Here is a 25,557-nt window from a genome sequence, read left to right as displayed (position 1 = left end):
TTGGTTTTCTCGTCTGTTTTGTACACTCACCATGCACCCTAAAAGAGTTGTTTACCAACAACATAAAAAATGTATTTCTGGCTAGATAAGTGGCAGAAATGTCTACACTCATGATTTAGGCACTCTTTAAACCCAGAATAAGTACCTCGTTGAAAAAACACAACTATCATTCATCTTCTGAAATATGATTAAATTAATAACTCTGAGAAGTCCCCAAACATGTTTTCCAGGAATGACCTCTTTTTAAAAATGTTAAATTCACGGTCCACATGTGCGGCCTCCTAGACTCGCTTTTCCTCTTTCTTATCTGAGGTTATGGACCTCAGGAGAGCAGGGGAGGGTTACAAGGTCAAAGTCTTTTCCTCCTTGGAACTTGCTGCTTGCTGGGAGGCGGTTGCCTGGAAAGTAGATGCTTTAGAGAAGAGGTTGGGGGGTCACGATTTTAATTCTGTTAAGCAACAGCTGGTTTGAGTTTCTTTCCCCTTCTATCTCCTGCTCCCTTCCTCACAAATCCATGGAGAGAAAAACATTTGTTCATAAGGAACACACAACATAAAAATACACCTTGTGTTACTGTGGTACTTTTAGGACTGTCATTTTTGTTACAAATTGTATGTTGAGCACTATATGGATAGGCTAGAGTTTACAAAATTATACAGGAAATATAACCAGCGCCTTAGCCAAAAGAACCTTTCAAAATACAGGACACGTACCTGGAAATCTTTTAATAATATTTTTAAACTAAAACTTTTAATGAAAATAAGTATGATAAAATAAGTATGGGGTATTCGGAACCTGACTCCAAAGAACCATGACTGAAATATTGAAGCACGCCGAAGTGTGGGTGCCTTGTCTCTGGGTGGGAGACCTTGTTGTGTGTCTCTAAATTAGTATGCCGTCATTTCTTCAACAAATGTATACTGAGTGTCTGCTCCGCACACAGCTATGCTAGGGACTGGGAATATAGTGGTGAGAAGTCGGGGTGTTCATATGCAAACAGGTGCATAATCATCAACTCAGTCCAGTAGAGCTGTAGTCCAAAATCACAGCTTCCTATTCGAAACAGTTTACATGTGGTTTGGGATTTAAAAATCAGCTCTGTTCACATAACATTATTCTATAATCCATAAATCCAACACTTAAAAGGAATATATAATAGTGAAACAGTTAAAAAAAAAAAAAAAGTAAAAAACACCACATGGTTTTATTGTTTTTATTTGGGTTTTGAAGTCTCCCATGCTTTCTTCCTCCTACACACACACACACACACACACACACGCACGCGCACGCACGCACGCACACACACACAAAGAATAAAACTCACATCTCTCAAATCAATGGCAAACCAGTAACAGATTTTTTCATCTGGGTTCCTCAGCACACTGGCCTCAGGCTCTGTTGGTGTGTGGCTCAACAGCAATCAGAGGTCATAATTTCATTGGCAGTTAGCATCAGGTTTAATTTTTCTAGCATGTTACATTTACCGAAATGTCTGGTTTCAGTTATGCTTGGGCATTGACTGAATCAGCTTTGAGCAGCATGATGTCTTCAGGTACCTGAGGTTTATGGAACACATATGCTAATTGTTTTCAATCACTTTCCTTTCTAAACACAAAAATGTGTTTTCTGAAGCTGAATAACAGTAGTCCTTAAGGACATTGCTCATTTTTTATGTTAAAAGAAGACCTGAGGTAGGCAAAAATATCAACTTAACAAGACTGACACCTACTGATTGACATTGTTGAAAAACAGTCCAGTTAAAGTTTGGGGATTTTTTAAACAGCTGTGTGTGATTTTTCAAAAAAAAAATGAAGATGCTCCTTGAAAATGAACCTGTACCATTTTAATTGCCTTTTAGGAATGTGACCAAGTTCATATAGATGATGTGTCTTCAGATGATAATGGGCAAGACCTAAGGTGAGCACGTTGAAATGTGAAGCAATTTTCTCCATTTTATAGTTTAACGGCTCAGCCAATGGAGATGAACTTTGTTTGGTTAACGGTGGGCTTTTCTTGCATCTAAATAGCACATATAACTTCGGAACAGATGGCTTTCCTGCTGCAGCCACCAGTGCTAATTTATGTTTGGCAACCGGTGTGCGGGGTGGTGTAGACTGGATGAGAAAATTGGCTTTCCGCTACAGACGAGTAAAAGAGATCTACAATACCTACAAAAATAACGTTGGAGGCAAGTAACCACCACCAGGATCTTACCGGATTATTAAGATAGTCTAGCTAAAATTCTCCAAGGACCACACACTTACGCATCACACTTTTTTTTTAGATATCATAGCTTTTTTTAAGAGCGGTTTCATCTGACCCGTGATTATTCTGCTGTGATTTAGTGACAGAATATTAGACTTGAGCCAGGCACCCTGGCTAGTCTTATCTAGTCCTCGCTCCATTCCTTCATAGTGTGTGGGACCTGGAATCAGTTTCTTGACTTTTCTGATACTCATTTGTCCTTCCAAGGAGATGTGGCATTAACTACCTTTGGCCAAATCACTTGAGATGGACTGTAAAGCTCATTCATCTGTGTTGCAAAATGGCTTTAGCTTGCAAGGGAATATGTTGACTTAATAATGAAAAGTTTAGGGGTGTGTTGGTTTCCAGCATGGCTAAGTCCACATGCTCAAAAGATGACATCCAGAATCTCTTGCCTAGGCTTTCCTTTGGGTAGGAGTCATTCTGGATCAGTCCCTCCCATAAGGTGGCATAGGTGACCACTGACAGATCCAAGTTTATATTCTGTGAGTTTAGCACCTCAATCGAGTAGAAAAATACCTTCCCCAATAGATTCAGCAAAAGTTCCAAGACTGACTTGCACTGGCCACGCTGCGGTCCTACACCTTCCCTGGGAGCCAGAGGGTAGCGTTGGCTCTGTCCAAACTCCATGAGTAGAGGAATGGTGTGAGCCGACTCCTCAAAAAGAAGAGATGACTTCCAGAACCAGGGGAAGGGATGCTAGGAATGCAAAGTCATTGGATTTTGCATGTTTCCTACAATACTAAATAAATATGTGTCAAATGAATGCTAATCTGTGAAAAATTACCTGATATACTATAAAGCTTGAGGGTGATATTAGGAGTGGTATTAAATGTTTATTATTTATAAAGTTGACTAGACACATCGGTAAGGAAGGAATTCCTGTGCTTTTAAATCCACAGGCCTGCTTGGTCCAGCCAAGAGGGAAGCCTGGCTGCAGCTGAGGGCTGAGATTGAAGCCCTGACGGACTCCTGGTTGACACTGGCTCTGAAAGCGCTCACGCTCATTCACTCCCGGTAGGCTGTCCCCGAGTCACTCCATGGTGCTTTTGCTGGAAAACAGCCTTGGCTCGTGTTTGTTCACTCTGGAGATTCATTTTTCAACAGCCTTCTTTCTTTTTTTTTTTTTCTTTTCGGTTCTCATAGGACGAATTGTGTGAATATTTTAGTCACAACTACTCAGCTTATCCCAGCGTTGGCGAAAGTCCTGCTATATGGATTAGGGATTGTATTTCCAATAGAAAATATTTACAGTGCAACAAAAATAGGTGAGCTGCTGTTGCTTGTTTTATACTCAACTTTTTCCCTTCAGGCTGGTAGAAGTGAATGAGTAAAAGTAAATGAGACTTTTTTCATAATGCCAGGTGTCAGAAACCTAGAAGAAGAATTTAATTTTATTGTCAGTATTGCCTTTAGACATCAAGAGAAACATAAATCATAAGCCATGCAGCTTAATTCAAAAAATGTTACTTTACTGGCTAACATTAAGAACTATGCATTTTAGCCATTGTCAGTTGAGCATCAATTCTGGATTATTATCTTACTTGCCTTTTAGATAACATCAACAAAAATATCTAATAAACTAAAACAAATAGTAGTATAGAGAAATACAAAGTATAAATGAAACAATTCTAATAGCTTTCTTTAAATTATCACTGGAACTTTTTTTTTGCTTTATTTTAATTCAACGTGTATAAACAGTTAAGTTCCCATTTTTGTTATGGGGATACCCAAAAAAATTAAGTTCTTGAAAGAAGGAATCACAGTTGGAGAAAGATGACTAATGTGAAATTTGGTTAGAATATAAACCAAGACAGACTAAAAGTGAGATTAAAAAAAGACATGACTCCTGTTCTTACAGAATTCACCATCTAGTGGGGGAAGCAGACATCTAAATAACTGTAATATGACAAAGACGTATGTAGATGAGCATTTTTATCACATATTTAGTAGACGTGCAGAACTGTACTAAGCATTTTACATATTAAAATCAGTCTTCACAACCTTTCCATTTTACAAATGAGGACACTAAATCTCAGAGACTTAATTGTCCAAGTTAATAGCCAGTAAAGGTAAGGGTCAAACTAGCTCTGATTCCAGTGTCCAGACTCCTTTCCATACCATAGGGAGTTCTCTACCACTAAGTGCCTGAATGTGCACTTGAATGAGAAAACATTCACTCCCACCCAGGAGGAGGCAGAGAGCAAGTGTCTGTGAATACTAAAAGGAAGAAATGTCATTTGAGCTGGGTATAGAAGGATACAGAAGAGTTTAGTAGGCAGATGGGCTAGTGAGAGCAAAAAACAGAGACCTTAAAACGTGTTCCCTGCTGAGAGACTTGTAAGTGGTCCTGGGTCATGGGAAGCTGAAGCTGGAAAGGTAGACTTAGGTCTAGACATATGTGGCCTTGTTTATCACCCTAATGAGATGTTATTTCAGTGAGTCCTGGGGAAGGGGGATGAGGATTCTAGTAGACGGGAAGAAGCTTGTTTCTGGCTGCTCAACTCTATCTAAAGAAAAAAGGGCAAAAATGGAATCTAATTCTCCATCCAACTAGTATACTTCCAATACTTTTCTTTAAAAGCATTTACTAAATTATTGCTAAAGAATTACTTTTATAATTATTTGTTCATAGTCTGACTTCCCTATCAGACTGTAATAGCCACTGAGTCTGTCTGTGTTGCTCATCATTGTAGCCATGGTGCCCAGCACATACCAGGTGCTCAATAAATGTTACTTCAATAAAATGGATGAGTAAACAGTTGTTTATTCTGAAGAAGGCTGACACAGAGGTTCTTTTTAAACACCTGGGTCAGTAATGACACTATTAACTGATGGGGAAAATCAGATGTGATGGGAAAAATAAGAGTTTAATTTTATTAATGTTGAGTGTGAAATATTCACATAGTCCTGTCAAGTTGGAAATAGCTGGAGCTGGAGAATAACTGCTGCCTCCTGAGAAGCACCAAGAACAGAATGCTAGAAAATACTTAGAAAGAGAAAGGAATGGGGCACCTGGCTGGCTCAGTCGGTTAAGCATCTGCCTTTGGCTCAGGTCCTGATCCCAGAGTCCTGGGATGGAGTCCCACTGAGCAGGGAGTCTGCTTCTCCCTCTGACCCTCCCCCATCTGGAGCTTCCTCTTTCTCATTCTCTCTCTCTCTCAAATAAATAAATAAAATCTTTTTTAAAAAAAGGGAATGTACCAAATAGAATTCCTGGTAGCCCAATATAACCAGATTTTTTTTATGTTATCATATCCATAAAAATAACTGTTTACATTAAGTCAGATATTTATGCTATCCATAACAATAAAGAGGAATCATGCTGTGTTTTGTAAACAGGAGTCCACGGTAAACATTTATCAGCACATGAAAGAACAATTTCCAAAGAAGTTTATAGAATGGAAAGGATAGTGCTTAACTCCCCAGAAGGAAAGAACAAGTAGTGTATTTATTACATGTCATGCGCATTGAACTTTAATCCTGAATAGTTTAAATAATTTGAAAATATTAGGATAATAGAAAATTATAGCAAGTATATATTAGGTATTTTTAATGGGCATTTTGTTTGTGATACTGAACTTTAATTTTTATCAAAACAGAATTAAAAATGATTTTAAAAAGTGGTAGGAATTATCTCAAAACCAGAGGTAGAACCACTTTTCTATGGTATTTTTAATAAGAAAAGTAAATGGGGAGCCTAGGTGGCTCAGTTGGTTAAGTGTCCGAGTCAGTTTTGTCTCAGGTCATGATCTCAGGGTTCTGGAATCAAGCCCCATATTGGGCTCTGGGCTGGGCATGAGCCTGCTTAAGATTCTCTCTCCTTCTCCCTTGGCCCCTCCCTCCTCTCATGCATGTATTCTCTCTCTCTAAAAAAATAAAAAGAAGTAGCTATTGAAACCCCTCTAGTTTTGCTAGTTTTGCAATCAAATGAGATACAATTTGGGGGTCAATGCAGAAAATCCAGGAATTTTCCTTATAGGCAAGTGGCAGTCATTGAAGGAGATGATTAGTATCTCGTTTAGCGGGGCTGTGATGTTCTTCCAGATAAAATGGATTCATCAAAATGAAAATTCCATGTAGGTCCTCTAATTAACTTCTAAAAGTCAGCTTCAGTTTCTCAGTCTTTATTATGGAAGACATCTATGTGACCCAGACTTCACAGTGAAGCCTTAGGAGATAGTATACAGGCGAGAAATTTTTTTGTCTACCACAGCCTCACCTGTAAATAACATTGAGTTTACCTTCCTTTTCCCATGAAAGGGAAACTTGGCAAAAACACATAAACATTTCCCTCTAAGGAGGAAAAGTTTCATGACATCTAAGTTTTTGATTGTATATTTTTGCAGTGAAAACTACACTTTGTATTTGTTTCTTAAAGTGATTTAATATTTCACAGTTTAGTGGGCAACTGAAGAAGCATTGAAATTACATCCTTTGAATAAGGCTGGCCCGATTTTGTTCTGTCAGATGCAAACCAGAGATTTTAGTGCAAAATACAAATATAAAGCAGACATTTGTTTAAGCAAACAAGCAATTTGTTCGTGAGTATATCTGATCCTTATTTGAAAGAGATGCGGGCCGCTCAGCCATTTACATTTGAAAACTATAAACTGTCCCATTGTCCATTAAAATGACCCTCTTGGCAGTGGGGGACTTGGAACAGCAGTTTCTTCTCTAAAGGAGCAACAATGGCTGCATTAACTGCAGGGATGTGCCTCCTGAGAGCCCAAACCAACTCTTGACGTGGGAAAGATAATAGATAGATAAAGGTGTTCTGTTACCTTTATCCCACTTTTCCTCTAGGAAAGTGCTTTATTGGACATTAGATGCCTGGGTATGGCAGGCGTGATCTCTCTGTAGTGCCCCAAATTACCTGACATTTATTTCAGAAACAGCTTTACCAGAACATTTCAAGTAAACACATTAGGTTTGGCGGGGGGTCTTTCATTCAAATAGAATCCCAACTGGAAAACAAAGCAATAAACAGATTCCACTGTTTGATTTCTCCTGCTATAACAAAACCTGTCAGTTTTTTTTTTTTTTATCCTTCTCAATAGACTTGGGATCAGATATTATTTTTGAAGTTTGGTATATTGTGAAACATTTTTTAAATCAAGTTCAAATATGTTGCCAGAATCAGATGCTGTTACTAAGTCTCAGCTGCTAGGAAAAAAAGGACTGCTGCAAAACTATTTTTTCCCAAATGCTCTACTATGACTGACTAGATCCTACTTTTTAATAAATGAGCCCTTGGGAAAAGAATACTAAAATTGACAATTTCCCGGTGGCTCAGTCAGTTAAGCATCTGCTTTCAGCTCAGGTCACGATCCCAGGGTCCTGGGATGGAGCCCCAAATCAGGCTTCCTGCTCAGCAGGGAGTCTGCTTCTTCCCCTGTCCCCCCACCCTGCGCGTGCGCGCGCGCTCGCTCTCTCCCTCACATAAATAAATAAATAAATAATCTTTTAAAAAATAAATAAAATTGACAATTTCCAAGGGACAAGTCACCACATGGATAATTTACAATTTGTAATTTACTGTGCTGTTTCAGATTCTACCCAAATGGCATCTAAAAGCACTCTTCTTCAGTTTGTACAAGTAGGATAGAGTTGAATCAGAAGCATAAAGGAAGTATTTTGTATAAAATGTTCAAGCACTGTAGCACTGAGTTACTCAAACTTTACACTTTTTATAATTTACTTTTATGTATTAGGAAAGGAAAGCTGTTTTGAGAGGATAATTCAAAGGTTTGGAAGAAAAGTGGTGTATGTCGTTATAGGAGATGGCGTGGAAGAAGAGCAAGGAGCAAAAAAGGTCAGTGTTCCTTGATGGTGCATCTCATGCCATTTAATTTTTTAGTCTTCAAAATGTTCATAGCTGGATCATTTAAACAAGTTCCATTTCTCTGAAACAAATTACAAATGTGTTCAGAACTGTAAGCAATGAAAAAGGACAGAGTAGAATTAAATAAATATGGTCTTTTTGAAGAGTGCCCTACACAAACTCAAAGGTCGTGGATGGTTGGTCTTTGCAGAACGTAGACTTTTAAGCAGAAAGGAAGGTTTCGTGCTGTAGCCGTCATCCAGAACAGAGATAACACATTTGCTGTGCTCATGTGAGCATGTCCCATTCTGCCCCATGGCAGAGATTGCCAAGTGATTAAAACCTACCTGAGCCTGAATTCAGCCTAAGAACCTTCTAAACATCACTTCAGAAAGACTCTACCAGTTGGTCGGAGCTGGTTTGCCAAACTCTTTGCTGCCATATAGTGTCTCATTTGTATCCCAAGGTCAACACCTCACCTCCCCTGGGACACTCGGAAAAGAGGAAAGGGTTGGAGCCAGCCATGAGTCCCTTGACTCCCAGGTTGCCCACCATACAGCTTTTTTTTCTTCTGCATCCCTGCGAGTGTCATTCTACCATTTCCCTCAGCAAAACCTTGCTATTTAAGTGTATTCCATTGCATTTCAAAAGAGGAGGAGAAGGGGACCACTTTCTTCACTTGGGGACCACTCAGGGTCTTCAGTCTAGACACAGCCTACCTGGACAATCTTTCTCACCCCAGCACTTGGCATTGTAGTCCCTTCGGCCATGCCCAGCACTTTCTCCCTGCTGTCGCCTCTGCTTGGAATGTTCTTTTCCCCAATGCCCTACTGTCACTGTCTTACTCATTTTTCAAAATCCAGTGCCTGTTCCACCTTTTCTATTTCCCTTATTTGTAAGAGCTTAATTATAATAGTGCTCACTCACACTTTAATTGGAGAAGTTGTAAATAGCTTGGATGTTTGAGCTGAGAGCCTGGGTTTGAATTACAGCTCCACTGCTAACCAGTTCTGTGACTTTGAACAAGTTATGTATCCCTCCTCTTTCTCGTTCCTTATCTATAAATGGCAATAATAACAGCATCGAGCTCATTGGGATATTTTAAGGATTAGATTTAGTTAAGATGTAAAACTCATAACACAGAGCCTGGTACATATAAAGTGTGCAACAAATGATAGCATTATTATTATTTGTAGATAAGCCTGTTTCAGCAATAAAAGGTGAGCTCAAGAGGTAGGGATCTTATTTTGCTTAGTTTGTTGTTTGAGACTTTGTTTTCAGTTTTGTTTTTTTTATAACTCCCTAAATCTTGATGCAGTCATACTCTCTAAATATTTTTTAAATTGAAAAGCATTAAGTATTTTATGAGGTTACCCAATAGAATTATTTTGCCTTCCTTTCCCCACACACTGACTCATAGAAATCACTGTATATTTCCACGAAGGATGTAACAATTCAGCTCTTCTGGAGTATTCCAGTACGTAACAGAAGTGACCCATAAAGTCACCAGAACATAGATGCAGCATTCAGCACGACACGTGGCCAGCCTTCTTAAGAGAGCCTAAAGATGATTTAATTCACCTTCAGTGCCTCTGAATTCTAATAAAAGCAGAGAAACAGACCCTAATTTTATAAATAATAGATTATTTCACTTATACCCATTGATACACAATGTACCAGGATTACATGCTTCCCCAAGTGGGATCAGTGCAGATGGAAACCCACACACACTTCAGATCTAGTAGAGGCTGATGCAAAGCTGCATTTGCCGTATAACCACTAGTTCTGACATTCCAACTTTACCAGTGGGCAACCACCATGATCATTAGGTACATCTGTCATCCCTTTGGGCTGTTTTCATAAAATGAAATTTTTCCCAGACTAAATTAGAATACCCAAAACTCAACCCCAGAGAGTGAAAGAGGATGTTTAATGGGAATCCAGACTCAAGTCTTCTTCCTGGGAAAAGCCTCTGGAATCCTCCATGCCATTCCTAGACAGGACCTCCTAGTGGCTAGCGGGCTAGACGTGCACATTTTCAGCAGCATAGAAATGAAGAGCCACATCTCATGCCCCTGCAGCCCAGGGCCAAAGATGCCAATCTGCCCACGTGGCTAGTTGTCCTCCCTCTAGTAGTCACCAAAGAGTTTAGCTTCAGAAGGTTGCCAAAATGTGGCTTTCTAGCTTGTGGTAAGCAGAAGGATGCTTATAAAAGCGATGACTTAAAATGCAAGGAATCCTTTGGGCCCTAGCAAGGCTTCTGTGTGGGTAAGTTGCTTCCTAAACCTTTCAGAGTAGCAGGTTTCTTAGATGTTCATCACGGGTGAACATAACATGGAAAAGGTAAAGGAGTTCTTGGTTTGATATTAGAAGTGGAAGTGGTACTGGGGCTAAGAGTTTTTGCTGTCTCTGCAGAACAGTGAAAACTGTTTCCACTGTTTAGCTTTGGATGTGTTATTCTTTTTATTTGGGACAAACACACCTGTGCCAAAAAGAATTAGGCAGCTGCCTATGAAGAACATCCTGTTTGGATTTTTTTGACTGTGAATGAGTATTCTTAGCTTCAGCTCTCTGGTTTGATGTTGTGGGATGAGTATATGTGGTAAGGGTCCAATAGTATGTGTTACAAACAATCTCTTTGCACCTTGAGACTTACCAGTGTGGGAACTCTGACAAAATTGTGACCAGGAGTTATAAGACTGTTTATTGTGTATGTACAACATACGGATTTTTGAGAAGGTTCAGATTCCTGATAATCTCGCAGAAAATTCAGATGTCATCAATCTATCATCCACAGTGACGAATTGACCATTCCTTTCTTATATTCTGTTTAACCTTATTAGGTTAGCTAGTATTTAAATAGCAGTATTTTGTGCATGAGTTAAGTAACAGGGATCTAATAATTCACAATAGAGGAGTTTTTCTAAGTGGACTTCTGCACAGAAATAGAGAATATTTAACTTAGGGAAAATGCTTAATTTAGGGGAAAAAGAATACTATTCAGCAATATCCCATTTTAAAAACTATATATAAAATTCAAGCTAAAGAGATAAATTAAGAGATGGTTATCCATGCTGTCAAAGGATTAATAATCATAATGGTGAGAAAAAAATATTGTTATCAATTATAAAGCCCTTATCGTGTCCCACACTTTCTTTTAGGCACTTTCTACCCATTATCTCATTAAATCCTCATCATAATTCTATGAGGAATGAGTCCTTCAACCCACTTTATATATGAGAAAACCAAGGTTCAGGAAGGTGAATAATTTGGCCACGATCACATAACTTGGAAGTAGCCAAACTAGGATTTGAAGCTAATTATATCCGTAAGATGGAGCACAAAGTTCCTTTAAATTATAAACTTGATTTACATATCCTAAATATGATTTGATTAAAAAAGAATTTTCATGCTTATTTTTTAAATTATTAGAATAAAGTGTGCAATATTTGCTTCTTTCCTTTTGGGAGGGAGATAGAACTGCTTACGTGTTCTCTTTCTGCTAAATTTACATTCATGATTAAAATTTTAAAAATAAATCATCGATTCTGATATTATAGCTTGTGAGCATTTTAGATTATTAAATAAAATAGTGAACCAGTCAAGTTCTGCAAGTTTGAGCACTAAAATGTTTTGCAAAATCAAAACATTTTGCAGTTTTTCTAAATCAATTTTAACCATTTAGCTTGTCTCTCCTAGTTTCCTAAGTCCTTTTAAAAATCTAATAGAACATTCTTTCTTTTTCCCTGTAGAGATGTCTTTCATCTCTCTAAATAATGTTCTTTTGCTTGAGGTAGTTACTTTTTTCAAGCTCAGAAATGAAACCAGTAAGTATTCTGCCAGTCGCCTGTTTCGTTATGGTCAATCGAAGTCTGTTCTGTCATCTTTGTTCTCTTTGCCAATATAGTCTCAGGGCTTTCAGTAATTTTATCTAATTCTATATCATTAAAACACACCCCATCAAAGAGAAGAAGTTGAAAATACCTTTGTTTATTTAAAAGAACAGCTTTCTTCCAAAAAGATCACATGAAAGAGCTCTCTGCAAGCACCTCTTTGTTCCTAGAGAGACTGCAGAGAATGTGAGAGGAGCCATCTACCTATGGATAACTTTCTCTGACCTGGATCTTTTGTTGTCAAGATCTGCTAGGCTTCCTTTTTTATCATGGGATTCCATGTTTCCCTAATACAACGTATTTTGTGTGACAATGATAGGCATATGTATGATTTTTAAAAAGTCAAAATGTAAGTCTTCTGCATACCAACAGCAGTTTTTGATTCTAGAGTAAAAGTGGCCTTGTTTTAGAACTCCACAACTCAACTAAACTTACTTTATTTACTTTTCAGAGAAATACTTAAAATAAATCGCTTGTGAACACCAGGGAGAAAATGGCAGGTATCCATTATTCTGCATAATGGCAAAGGTTTCATCAATAAATGTCCATTTCATTCATTCATTCATTTTTTTTTAAGTATAGCTGACACACACTGTTACATTAGGTTCAGATGTACAGCACAGTTATTCCACAACTCTATACAATATAGTGTGCTCCTTACAAGGCTAGCTACCATCTGTCACCATACAATGCTACTAAAATACCATTGATTATATTCCCTTGCTGTACCTTTGATCACCATGACTTATTCATTCCATAACTGGAAGCCAGTACCTCCCACTCTGCTTCATCTGTTCTGCCCATCCCCACCCCCACCCTTGTCACCTCTGGCAACCACCAGTATATTCTCTGAATTTATGGGGCTGTTGCAGCTTTTTTGTTTGTTCATTTATAGGTTTTGTTTTTTAGATTCCACACGTAAGAGAAATCATATGGCATTTGTCTTTCTCTGACTTACTGCACTTAGCATAATACCCTCTAGATCTATCCATGTTGCCACAACGGTAAGATCTCACTTTGTTTGCGGCTGAGTAATATTCCTTACTATATACACCACATCTTCTTAATCCATTCATCTATCAGTGGACACTGAGGTTGCTTCCATATCCTGGCTATTGGAAATAATGCTGCAGTAAACATGAGGATGTATCATATCTTTTTGAATTAGTGTTTTTGTTTTCTTTGGGTAAATAGTAGTGGAATTACTGGATCATATATTTTGTATTTTTAATTTTTTTTGAGGAACCTCCATACGGTTTTCCACAGTGATTGCAGAAATTTACATTCCCACCAACAGTGCATGAGGGTTTCTTTTTCTCTACATTCTTGCCAACACTTATTTCTTGTCTTTTTGATACTAGCCATTCTAATTGTTACAAGGTAATAGATCATTGTGGTTTTCATTGGCATTTCCCTGATGATTAGTGATGTGCTGAGCATCTTTTGATGTGTCTAATTGTCATCTGTAGGTCTTCTTTGGAAAAATGTATATTCAGATCCTCTGAATAAATAACAAATTTGTTTTTCGGGTGTTGGCTTATATAAGGTCTTTATATATTTTGGATATCAACTCCTTATCAGATATATCATTTGCAAATATCTTCTCCCATTCAGTTGGTTCCCTTTTCATTTTGTCGATGGGTCCCTTTACTATGCAAAAAGCTTTTTATTTTGGTGTGGTCCCAATAGTTTTTGCTTTTGTTTCCCTTGCCTGAGGAGACATCATCTAGCAAAATGTTGCTAAGGCTGATGTCAGAGAGATTACTACCTATGTTTTCTTCCAGGACTGTGATGGTTTCAGGCCTCACATTCAAGTCGTTCATCCATTTTGAGTTTATTTTTGTGTATGGTATAAGAAAGTGGTCTAGTTTTATTCTTTTACATGTAATGGTCCAATTTCCCCAGCACCGTTTATTGAAGAGACTGCCATTTCCCTACTGTATATTCTTGACTCCTTTGTTGCAGATTAATTGACCATATACATATGGGTTTATTTCTGGGCTATTTCATTCCATTTATCTATGTGTTTGTTTTTGTGCCAGCACCATACTATTTTGATAACTACAGCTTTATAGTATACCTTGAAATCTAAGATTGCAATACCTCCAGCTTTGTTCTTTCTCAAGACTGCTTTGGCTAGTCAGGGTCTTTTGTGGTTTCATACAAAGTTTAGTACCATTTGTTCTAGTTCTGTGAAAAAATGCTATTGGTATTTCACTATTGATTGCACTGAATCTGTAGACTGCTTGGGATAGTGTGGGAATTTTGACAATATTAATTCTTTGAATCCATGACCATGGAATATCTTTTCATTTGTGTCATCTTCAATTTCTTTCATCAGTGTTTTATAGTTTGCAGGTATAATTCACTCATCTTCTTGATTCAGTTTATTCCTAGGTATTTTATCTTTTGGGTACAATTATAAATGAAATTGTTTTTTTAATTTGGTGTGATCCCAATAGTTTTTAATTTCTTTTCGCTACTTCATTATGAGTTCTAATACTTTTTTCCATGCGTCTTTAAGGTTTTCTATGTATAGTATCATGTCATCTGCAAATAGTGACAGTTTACTTTCTCTTTACCGATTTGGATGGTTTTTATTTCTTACCTCATTGCTGCAGCTAGGACTTCTATTTTATTCTATTTATTTATCTTTTCTTTCTAATTATTCTACATTGAATAAGAATGATAAAATGGATATCTTGTCTTGTTCCTGATTTTAGAAGAAAAGCTCCCAGTCTTTTACCATATAGTGTGATGTTTGCTGTGGGTTTATCATAGATGGCCTTTGTTATATGGAGGTATATTCCTCTGAATCTACTTTGTTTAGTTTTTATCATGAATGGATGTTGAATTTTGTCAAATGCTTTTTCTGCATCTATTGAGATTGCAAATTGAGATAATTTTCATCCTTGATTTTGTTAATGTGGTGTATCACTTTGATTTCCAGAAATTGAAGCATCCTTGCATTCACGGAACAAATCATACTTGATCATGGTGAAAGATCCTTTTAACGTATTGTTGAATGTGATTTGCTAATTTTTACTGAGGATTTTTACATTTATGTTCATCAGGGATATTGGCCTGTAGTATTTTGGTTTTGTTTTGTTTTTGTTTTTGTTTTAAATAGTGTCTTTGCCTGGTTTTGGTATCAGGGTAATGCTGGTCCTGTAGAATGTATTTGGAAGATTTTCTTCTTCTCTATTGCTGAGAATACTTTCAGAAGAATACATATTAACTCTTCTTTAAATGTTTGATAGATTACTCACTTCAGCAGCACATAAACTAAAATTGGAACAATAAATGTTTAATAGAATTCACCTGTAAGTCCATCTGGTCCTGAACATTTATTTGTTGGAAATTTTTTATTACTGATTCAGTTTCATTACTAGTAATTGGTCTGTTCAGATTTTCTATTTCTTCCTGATCATTTTTAGATTATATATTTCTAGGAATTTATCCATTTCTTCTTCATTGTCCAATTTGTTGGCATATGACTTTACATAGTAGTCTCTAATAATACACTGTATTTATGGTGTAGGTTGTTAATTCTCTTCTTTCATTTCTGATTTTATTTATGGGAGTCTTCGTTTTTTTTCTTGATGTGTCTGACTAAAGGTTTGTCAATTTTGTTTAACTTTTCCAAGATCCAGCTCTTGGTTTCATTGATCTTTTCTATTTTTTTTAAGTCTATTTTATTATTTCCACTTTGACCTTTATTATTTCCTTCCATCTACACACTGGGCTTTGTACTTCTTTAAGTGTAAGTTTGGATTATTTATTTGAGATTTTCCTTGTTTCTTGAGGTAGGCCTGAATCACTATAAATTTCCCTCTTGAAACTGCTTTCACTGAGTCCTAAAGATTTTGGACCTTTGTGTTTTTATTTTCACTTGTCTGTATGTATTTTTTTATTTCCTCTTTAATTTCTTTATTGACCCATTAGCCTCCACATCGTGTTTTTTCCAGCTTTTTTTAAAATTGATTTTAGTGTTATGCCATTGTGGTCTGCAATGACGCTTTTGAAATGATTTTGATCTTCTTAAATTTATTGAGACTTGTTTTGTGGCCTAGCTTGTGATCTATCCTGGAGAACATATCAAGTGCACTTGAACGAATATGTATTCTATGGTTTTTGGATGGAATGTTCTGTAAATATCCGTTAAGTCCATTGAGTCTAATGTGTCATTCAGAGCCACTGAATCCTTGTTGATTTTCTGTCTGGATGATCTATCCATTCATGTAAGGGGGATGTTAAAGCCCTCTACTATTATTGTATTACTGTCCTTTTTTCCCTTTTGTGTCTGTTAATAGTTGTGTTATGTATTTAGGTGCTCCAATGTTGGATGCATAGATATTTAAATTATTATATCCGCTTGTTGGATTGATCTCTTTAAGACTATGTAATGCCCTTCTTTGTCTGATATAAGTATTGCTACCCCAGCTTTTTATTTCCATCTGCATGGAATATCTTTTTCCATCCCTTTACTTTCAGCCTGTGTGTGTCCTTAGGTCTGAAGTGAGTCTCTTGTAGACAACATATAGATGGGTCTTGTTTTTTTATCCATTCCTTCACCCTGTGTCTTTTGATTGGAGCATTTAGATCATTTAAAGTAATTATTGATAGGTATGTACTTACTGCCATTTTTTTCATTGATTTCTGGTTATGTTTGTAATTTTTTCTGTTCATATGTTCTTTTGCTCTCTTTCCTTGTGATTGATGGATTTTTTAATGCTACATTTGGCTCTGTTTCTCTTTCTTTCTTATGTGTCTATTATTGATTTTGGGTTTTTGGTTACCATGAGGTTTATATATAATATCCTAAGTATATAGCAGCCTATATTAAATTGATGGTCAGTTAAAATCAAACACATTCTAAAAGAACTTCATTTTTAATTCCATGTTTTATGTACATGTTGTCATAGTTTACATCTTTTTATTTTGTGAGTCCCAATGAGGTCTACGCCATGAAACGTAATTAAAACGGCAACGTTTAAAGAGAAATTTTTAAAGGCAGCAAGAGAGAAGCAGTTAGTTACATACAAGGGAAACCCCGTATTACTAAATAAATAAGTGCCTATTTGGTGTGTTCATGGAGGTGGTGGGTTCAGGGTCTTCTTGCATTGCCATCTATACTAGACAACTAAAAAAATGTCCATTTTAAATGTGAACTCCAAAATTTGCTGAAATCCAAGATGAAATGGAGAATCTGATTAATGCTCAATTCTAAGCTTGAGAAAAGTGAGAGCTGCTTTTGTAAAAAAAATATTTTTAATGAATTTTTTTGCTTATAGATTTTGAGACGTGGGGATTACTAACACCAAGTACAGTGAATTTTATTATTCTAAAGCTATTTCACTTAGTACTTAATGAGAACATTATGTATGACAGGTCTGGAAATGTATTTCATCTTTGTTCTTAATTCACTGCTGTCTAGAGTAGGAGCAGATATGCAAATAATAAAAGAGCAATGCTGTCTAATAAATTTTTAGAATAATCTATCTTCCAAGATATATTTATTTAAAGTTTGGGAAGTATTTGTACCTCCATATGCAAATTTTCTAGAGATAATATGAAAGCAAAGCTATGTTCTTTTTTTATACAAGTGATAACTATACACCTTTTTCTGTACCTTTTTTTTTTTTTTTTTTAACAATATATCCTGGCAGTCATTCCATATCAGTACATGGAGTTCTGTATCTCTAATTCTTTTAAATGGCAGCATTGACATTCTAGTATTTGGATGCGCTACACTTCAGTGAGTCCCTTGGGGCTGAACATTTAGGTGGTTTCCCATATTTACTATTACAATCAGTTCTGTAGTGAGTGGGCTTTATGTGATTGATGCATGGGCAAGTATATCTGTGGGATAAATTCCTAGAAGTACAATATCTGAGCCAAAGGTTATGTCCTTTTGTGATTTTTAACATTTTATTAATATATTCTTCAGCAAAATCCAAATTACATGTGAGTGTCCATGAACCCGGTTTTTATGTTAGTGATTTTATGTATAACTAGAAGTGATAAAATCATACAGTATTTATCTTTCTCTAACTTACTTTACTTGGTGTAAGATCTAGCCATCTTGTTGCAAATGGTAAGATTTTCTTTTTTATGGTTGAATAATATTCCATTATCTATAGATGCCACAAGTCTTTTATCCATTCATTCATCAGTGGACACAGTTTGTCTCTGTGTCTTGGCTATTATGAATAATGCTGTAATGAACATAAGGGTACAGATAGCTCTTCAACAATGTCTTTGTTTCCTTTGGATATATACCCAGAAGTGGAATTGCTGGATCATAGGGTAGTTCTATTTTTTACATTCAGCAATACGCAAGGGTTCCCTTTTCTCCACAGCCTCACCAGCATGTTACCTCTTGTCCTTTTGATAATGGCTATTCTCACAGGTGTGTGGTGAGTTCTCACTGTGGTTTTGGCTTGCAATTCCCAGATTAGTGATGTTGAGCATCTTTTCATGTACCTTTTGGCTGTCAGTATATCTTCTTTGGAAAAACGGTATTTAGGTACCCTGCCCATTTTTAATTAGATTAGTTGTTTTGCTACTGATTTGTATGAGTTTATTATATATTTTGGATATTAATCCCTTATCCAGTATATGGTTTACAAATATCTTTCCCCATTCTTTAGACTGTCTTTCCATTTTGTTGATCATTTCTTTTGCTATGCAGAAGTTTATTTTCAATGCAGTCCATTTGTTTTTTAGGAGTCATATCCCCAAAAAAATCATTGCCAAGACCCATGCCAAGGAGCTTTTTTCCTATGTTTTCTTCCAGGAGTTTTCTGATTTCTGGTCTTACATTTAAGATAGGGATCTAGTTTCATTCATTTATGTGTTTGTAGCCGATTTTCTCAGGACCATTTATTGAAGAGGCTGCCTTTTCTCCACTGAGTGTTCTTAGCTCCATTGTCAAATATTATGTGACCATATATATGTGGTTTATTTCTGGGTGGTTGATTATGTTTCATTGATCTATGTGTCTGTTTTTAGGCCAGTAATATACTGTTTTTATTACCATAGCTTTATAATGTACCTTGAATTCAGGATTGAAATCAGGATTGTTTTGGCCATTTATTTGCAGTTCCATGTAAATTTTACATTTGTTTTTTCTACTTCTCTAAAAAATGCCACTGAAATCTTGGTAGGGATTGCATTGAATCTATGGGTGGTTTGGGGTAGCATGGACACTTAAGCAGTATTAATTCTTCTAATTCATGAACATGGATACCTTTCCATTTGTGTATGTATTTAGTTTCTTTCATTAATGTCTTTTGTTTAGTGTAGCTATTTTTTACAAGTCATTTGGCATTAGTGCAGAGAAAGACTACTGATTTTTGTATGTTAATTTTGTATCCTGTAACTTCACTGAATTTGTTGGTTAGCTAACACTTCTGTGGAGTCTTAGGATTTTCTATATATAAAATCATGTCATCTGCAAATAGGTTTTCATCCTTTTCAATTATAATGCCTCTTTTTTCTTGCCTGCTGGTTGTTGTCAGTGGGGGCATATATGGGTCATGCAGATTATTTTATACATCTGCAGTCACTACAATATTCAAGTCATAGACTTTATTAAACCTACAAGCAACCTTCAAAAAACCTTCATTTTACAGATAAATAAACTGGGACTCCAGAAAAACTGTCATAATTCAAAATCATATAATGTCAGAGTTGAGAGTATAACCCAGTTCTCCTCATCCTGGCACCTGCTTTTCTTTTGCCACCATCTCTCTCTGATGTCATATAATAATTGTTTCAGGTAATACTGAGGTGGAGAAAAAAATTGTTTTCTTTGCACCCAGTTGTGCTGGGAAGCTCTTATACATTCATAAAATCTTTGCATCAGTATATGGTGAATTAGGGAAAATAGTAGTTCTAATTATTTGTGAACATGAGTTTCCTCTCCCCTAGATTCAGTCTTCTTATAATGACTCACTTAATATTAAACAGACATTTCTTAAAGGAGAAGCCCAATAATTTTTGTAAGAATGGAGCTGATTATAACAGAGATCATATTACCCTTCATGTTACGAAATAGTGCTGAGGATGGAGTTGTTGTTCTTGTGTGGGAATGTTCCCAGAGACTACCTCTTTCCTTTCATATACACCTAAGGTTTGCCAGTTATTACTGTAGAACCTTTTGCACTTTGGCTCAAATGAATGACCCCGTCATCACTGTATTGTAATGAGTTGGGTCTCTAATATGCCACAGGCATATTTCATCATGTGAATCTGTTTCAGGGTGCTACTTGATCACGTGGTTCTTAATAATACTGTACAGGAAGATAGAAGCTATCAGTTAACTCCAGGGCTTTTTGTGAATAACCTCACCTTTCCATAATTTGTTTTGAGAATAGTTTAAAACAGTTTATATTACATGTACTCTGGGCTGGAATCAACTCCTACACCTGTAAAGAAAAGACACATAACCATTGTATGATTTTGTTTACTATGGACTTAAATCCCTAATTTTTATCTTAACCATGTACCAAAGAATTAGTTGGATTTTTTTCAGTTCCCTTTCCAACTTCTCTGCCATTCATTGCATTCTACAATACATACTGCTGAGTGCACCAATGGCTCTCAAGTGTGTTTTGTCGTCTATGGGAAACACATCTAACTTCAGATAATCGACATGCCAAGAATTTGGCTGAACTTACCTTGAAAAAAAAAAGCATCCACTTCTTACAAGTACTTTTATATATACTTATGAAGGTAGTTGTCCTGAAAGTTTCTGGATAGCTATCTGAAGAGCCTTAAGCATTCTCTGCTACATCCTGAAATAACAGAACAAAAGAACTATTCTACAGCTCCCTTCATTCAGTTGTTCATGAGAAGCAGTTTTGGGGAAGGGCAACAAATCTCTGGCAAATTAGAAATAAAGGAATATTAAAATAGAAGTTAGTAGATGGTTAAATATACAAGAATGCTGTATAATAGTTGAATACTTGAAAACTTTTAAACTAGTGAACGATTTTCCTTAAAGAATGGACTTGAAATTTAGTAAAATGAGCAGCATGCTAAATGGTACATACTATATATACATGATTTCAAATAGGAGTGTGCATATCTAAAAGATACAGAAAAATACTTATGGACGTTATCTGGATAGTGGGATTAGAAATTTGCATCTCTCTATAAAACAAGTTCTACATTATACAAATATTTTACAGGACACATGGATTTTTATTCTAATAACATAAAAAGAAGGAAAGCTTTCTACATTATAAATGCAAACATTTTTCAGATCTGATCTATAATTTTTCAATGTCCCTCACTCAACACGGCAGGGAGTGTGTGTGTGTGTTAAGCTATATACTATGGTGCTGATAATTTGTAGAGCTGGATTAAAAGGCCATTGAGAACAGTTAGGAGGCATACAGCGTCTGGGCTTAAGGTTCAGACCCGACCTGATGTGATTCAAGGGTTCACTCCCTACCAGATGTTATTTAAACCTCTCTTCTCCTCCAAGACTCAAGTTTTTTCAACAGTGAAACCATGATGGTAATACCGATCTATCTCTGAGATTATAGAGAGGCTTGAATCTGAGAATCTATATAAAGTGCTTAGGACAGTGCCTGAAAAAATACTCCATAAATTACAGCTATTCTTATTATTGATGACCTCCCTGCGGGCCCTGCTCCACGTGGCTTTCTCTCATATATAGCCAATACCCTAACAATGGAATTCTCCTCCCCCTAACACACACAGCCCGCAAGTGCTCTTCTGAATGGTCATGCTTTCATACGTAGTTTAACTATTACCTCCTCTTACCAGGAATTTCCCCCAGCTTCCCAGGCGAAGGGAACTGGCTCCTCCTAGTTCTTTCATAACACACAGGTAAAAGCTCGTGATTGTTTACATTTCTACTTCTCACCCACAGACTACATCATCTCTGCAGATGCAAAAAAGGAGTGAATGAATGCAAAGTAGTATAGTCTGTTTTTCTAGTCAAAAGTTGACAAGTAGATCATCCTAAAACTTTGAAAAGAGATCTTCTAGTACTCCATGCTGGACTATTATTATTGAAAGATAACAAAGATAGGGAGTCCAGAAAGGTCTACATTTGATATTGGACTGTGGTATATGCTTTTAGCAGATTACTGGAGACAAAGGCATTGTTAATAACTAACTTAATAGTTTGCATTCTCAGAATATGACAGTTCTGTGATCTACATCAAAATAGTTCCTTGCTTCCAATTTTTGGTACAGATAAGCTCCCCCCCAAAACTCTTACATCCCACTGTTTGCTTCCATGACAAATTCTCCTGTTAGTCTGATTGTAATTCCTTAGCATTATAATTGCACAATATAGTCAGCTCTTCACAATATTTCTTTGTTGTTGTTTTAAAAAGCTGTTTTTCTATGGGCTAAGTAGAATGTTGTCTTCTGAAAAACGAGGATTACCTTTCCCTTACTTGAAAAAAGATTTTGCGGATGCATAAGTACTTACTATAGAGCCTTGAGCAATAACAGTTTATAATCACGTTTTCATCCTTCGTGGATGAGGTGATCTCTCTTCTTTTCCTGGTTTTCTTATCTCTGGCTAATTCAGGTGTTTTACAAAGATTCTCATCATTTAAACTAGATTTTTAGATTGATTTTTTTTAAAACAACTACCAGAAAAAATGTTAGAGCGTCATTTAAAATTTTCCCATATGGTAAAGCCATTTTAAGGTCAATGTGAAGAATGCCTAATGGAAGTAAATGAAAAAAAGCTGCTTCTTCCCTGAGTAAAACTAAGTTTTGAAAAATGTAAAATACCACCACCTAAGGAAAACTGCTTAAACTTTTAGCATTATACATCTACTGGATCCATACTTTGAAAGGCAACCGTTTTTTTACAAAGTTTCATGCATAGCTATTGTGTTTTATGTAAAGTTTGGAATTGGTATTCAAGTCACAGTACGGAACAACTTCAGAAATATCCATCACTTTCTTAAAAAAAACAGACTCCAGATTATGTTTTAAAATGCAGTCCAGTAGTCTTAGGGGAGGATTAAGTTTGAATTTTTGTTTTAAACAGATGTGATGTTAAGATCTTCACGGGCAGTTCTCACAATACTGAGAAAAGGGGATGAGCGTTGAGCGAATTTCAAAAGCAGGGTTAAGGCTTTGTGCTGGGAGCATGGTCTGTCCTCACCGTGTGTCTGCCCCTTTGACAGCACGCCATGCCCTTCTGGAGGATCTCCAGTCACTCGGACCTCATGGCTCTCCATCATGCCTTGGAACTGGAGTACCTGTAACAGCCACATAGCACTTTGGAACCGCACAACTGCCCTGTGACCAGGAACAAATCCAGCAAGCCTGAGTCCTGTGTCAGCGCTGGAGTACCCACCGTAGTGATTTCAACATGTGGACGCACAGCTGCTGTGGGTCTTCACCTCTGCCCTTGCGGTAAATGAAGGACCACACCTATCTCTTCAGAACAGCTGTTGACTCTAGTACTGTGAAGCCAGTGAAAATAAGCCATGAGAATGTTCTAGTACAGTGTGATGTGTCTTTGCCACATTCACTACATGGTTCAAACCTGTGAAGAAAGGACCTGCAGACGCTTACATTGTTAGCATCTTCAATGTGACATAAACAGCTTCTCCAGTACAGCAAACTTGATTGCACAACAGAGACTGAAATGTGTTTCCCGAATACCAGTGAGGGGATTTTCTTGTAAAGAAAGTTTACTTTTTTTGGTGTCTCATACCCAGGGTAATCTGTACATGTCTACTTATTTATGAACAGACTTTTTAAAAACAGCTTTAATTGAGGTATGATTCCAGCACCCTACAATTCACTCAACCAGACTTTTTTGACATCAATTAATTGAAGAGACAATAGCATCATAATAAGCGATTAAAGGCCTTTGCCTCACGACACAGCAAGTACTTTGAATCTTAGCACATTGCAAAGTAGTTTAAAGTATGTCTAATTTAAACGTGTAATATGTACATCACTGAGACAATCATGTACAGAGAGAATTTTTGGTGTAAATTTGTAATAATGGATGATTCTTTTACATATTGTTTAGAAAATGATATTGAAAGGTAGCAATGCCTTGATAGTGAAGTATGAGGCCATGTGTGCATAAAGTCATGTGCAGTGCCTTATCGAAGTACTGGGTATAAATATGTCGATAATGGAGTTGGGTTTGGTTTTGTTCTTTAGATAATGTCAAGACCAAAAGCATGGATGTTAATAGAATTTTGTTTTCCAAATTATTTGTCCCATCAGTTTTTTGTTTTGTTTTTTAAAGCTCTTAGGAGGACCTTGGTAAAACAAAACAGCAGTGTCTTAAATAATTTGAAAAAAAAAAAAGTCCTCTTACAACCTCACTTTTTCATTTTCAACACTAATGTATTATATGTAACTACTTGAAAAAAAATGATTATGCAAATGCTTCTTCCCACAGAAAGAATGTAGATGATTGATATATTTTATTAATAAAATGGTTCATGAATTGGAGACTAGCAAAGTTTTCGTGTGCTCAGATCATAGGGTCTGCATTTTCTTGCTTAGATAAAGGAGGACATTACCACATACCTGGAAATCAGCAAAACTTTTTGATTGATTGTTCTGTTTTCCTCCACACCTCTCCCTAAACCCCACCCTCCCTGGAAAGTTCATTGCAGGCAGTGGACATGGCCCAATACTCATCACCAAGGTTATTCTTCACCTGCATTATGTATAAAGCATAAATCTGGGAAATCAAAATTGTCACCTTCCTTATGCCATAAGACAGTTTCTCCAACAGTGATGACTTTGGGCACTAGTTTTCATCTAAAACCTTCCCTTGTTATGAAATTACTTTTTGGATGAATTTTAATATTAATTGGTGGGGGGGAAACACCAGCTTTAACCCAAAGTAGCTAAAGAGCTACTCATCTTTTCCTGAAGTTTCATGTTGCTGCTAGAATTAGTTGTGAATTTTCCAAATTATTTAACAATCGATTTGGGTTTTTTTTCTTTTTTTGCTTGAAGCAAACAGAAGTTGACAATTTTTTAGCCTTTTCATTTTATGTTTTTGTACTCTGCAGATTGGAAAGACAAAGTTTATCTTGACTTTACTGTATAAAGGTGTGTTGTGTCCACAATTGTGTACAGAATTTTTCTTCATTAATTTTGTGTTTAAATTAATAAAATTGATTTGTGAAGTACTGTAAGCTCCTTGAATGCATTCTCTTATCTCTTGTTTACGGGAAATAGGATCTTGGTTGCATTAGCATGCTTCTGGTCCAACAAAAGGAAGTGGTATGAAGTAATTGTAGTAATAATGGCTTTATCAGTCCTTGAGGGGACTAAACTAGAAGGGTAACATCTGTTTCTTTGATCACTGTAAGAATAGATGAATAAAAGAGCTCTACAATTCCTCTAAAACTATATATATAAACTGGACCCTCACTCAAATTTACTATAGAACAGAATTCAGCATCAAGAATCTGGATGGCAGAGCGTCGATTTAGCCACTTAAATACTGTAGGGATAGCAATATAAAGCAGTTTTATCTATAAAGAACACCCACAACATTTACCTCTAAAATTTGGCCAGATTAATCAC

The 25,557-nt window shown here is 36.5% G+C and overlaps 1 protein-coding gene across 7 annotated transcripts in view; it reads left to right on the top strand.

The window, feature by feature from the left end:
- Positions 1-25,163, top strand: part of EYA1 (EYA transcriptional coactivator and phosphatase 1) — a 312,419-nt gene extending 287,256 nt beyond the window's left edge. For all 7 annotated transcript variants that reach the window (XM_081816112.1, XM_081816115.1, XM_081816113.1 and 4 more), the window contains 6 exons: positions 1,859-1,917; positions 2,028-2,188; positions 3,168-3,282; positions 3,412-3,533; positions 7,980-8,080; positions 23,172-25,163. In XM_081816112.1, the coding sequence (XP_081672238.1) occupies positions 1,859-1,917; positions 2,028-2,188; positions 3,168-3,282; positions 3,412-3,533; positions 7,980-8,080; positions 23,172-23,252 (639 nt within the window). In that variant the 3' untranslated portion in view covers positions 23,253-25,163. The remainder of the gene's footprint in view (positions 1-1,858; positions 1,918-2,027; positions 2,189-3,167; positions 3,283-3,411; positions 3,534-7,979; positions 8,081-23,171) is intronic.
- The last annotated feature ends 394 nt before the right edge of the window (positions 25,164-25,557 follow it).

This window comes from Leptonychotes weddellii, chromosome 4 (assembly GCF_054177405.1).
Source record: "Leptonychotes weddellii isolate Sample4059 chromosome 4, ASM5417740v2, whole genome shotgun sequence".
Taxonomy (NCBI): Eukaryota; Metazoa; Chordata; class Mammalia; order Carnivora; family Phocidae; genus Leptonychotes; species Leptonychotes weddellii.
The sequence above is the reverse complement of the archived record's forward strand: the minus strand, read 5'-3'. Positions and strand labels throughout refer to the sequence as shown.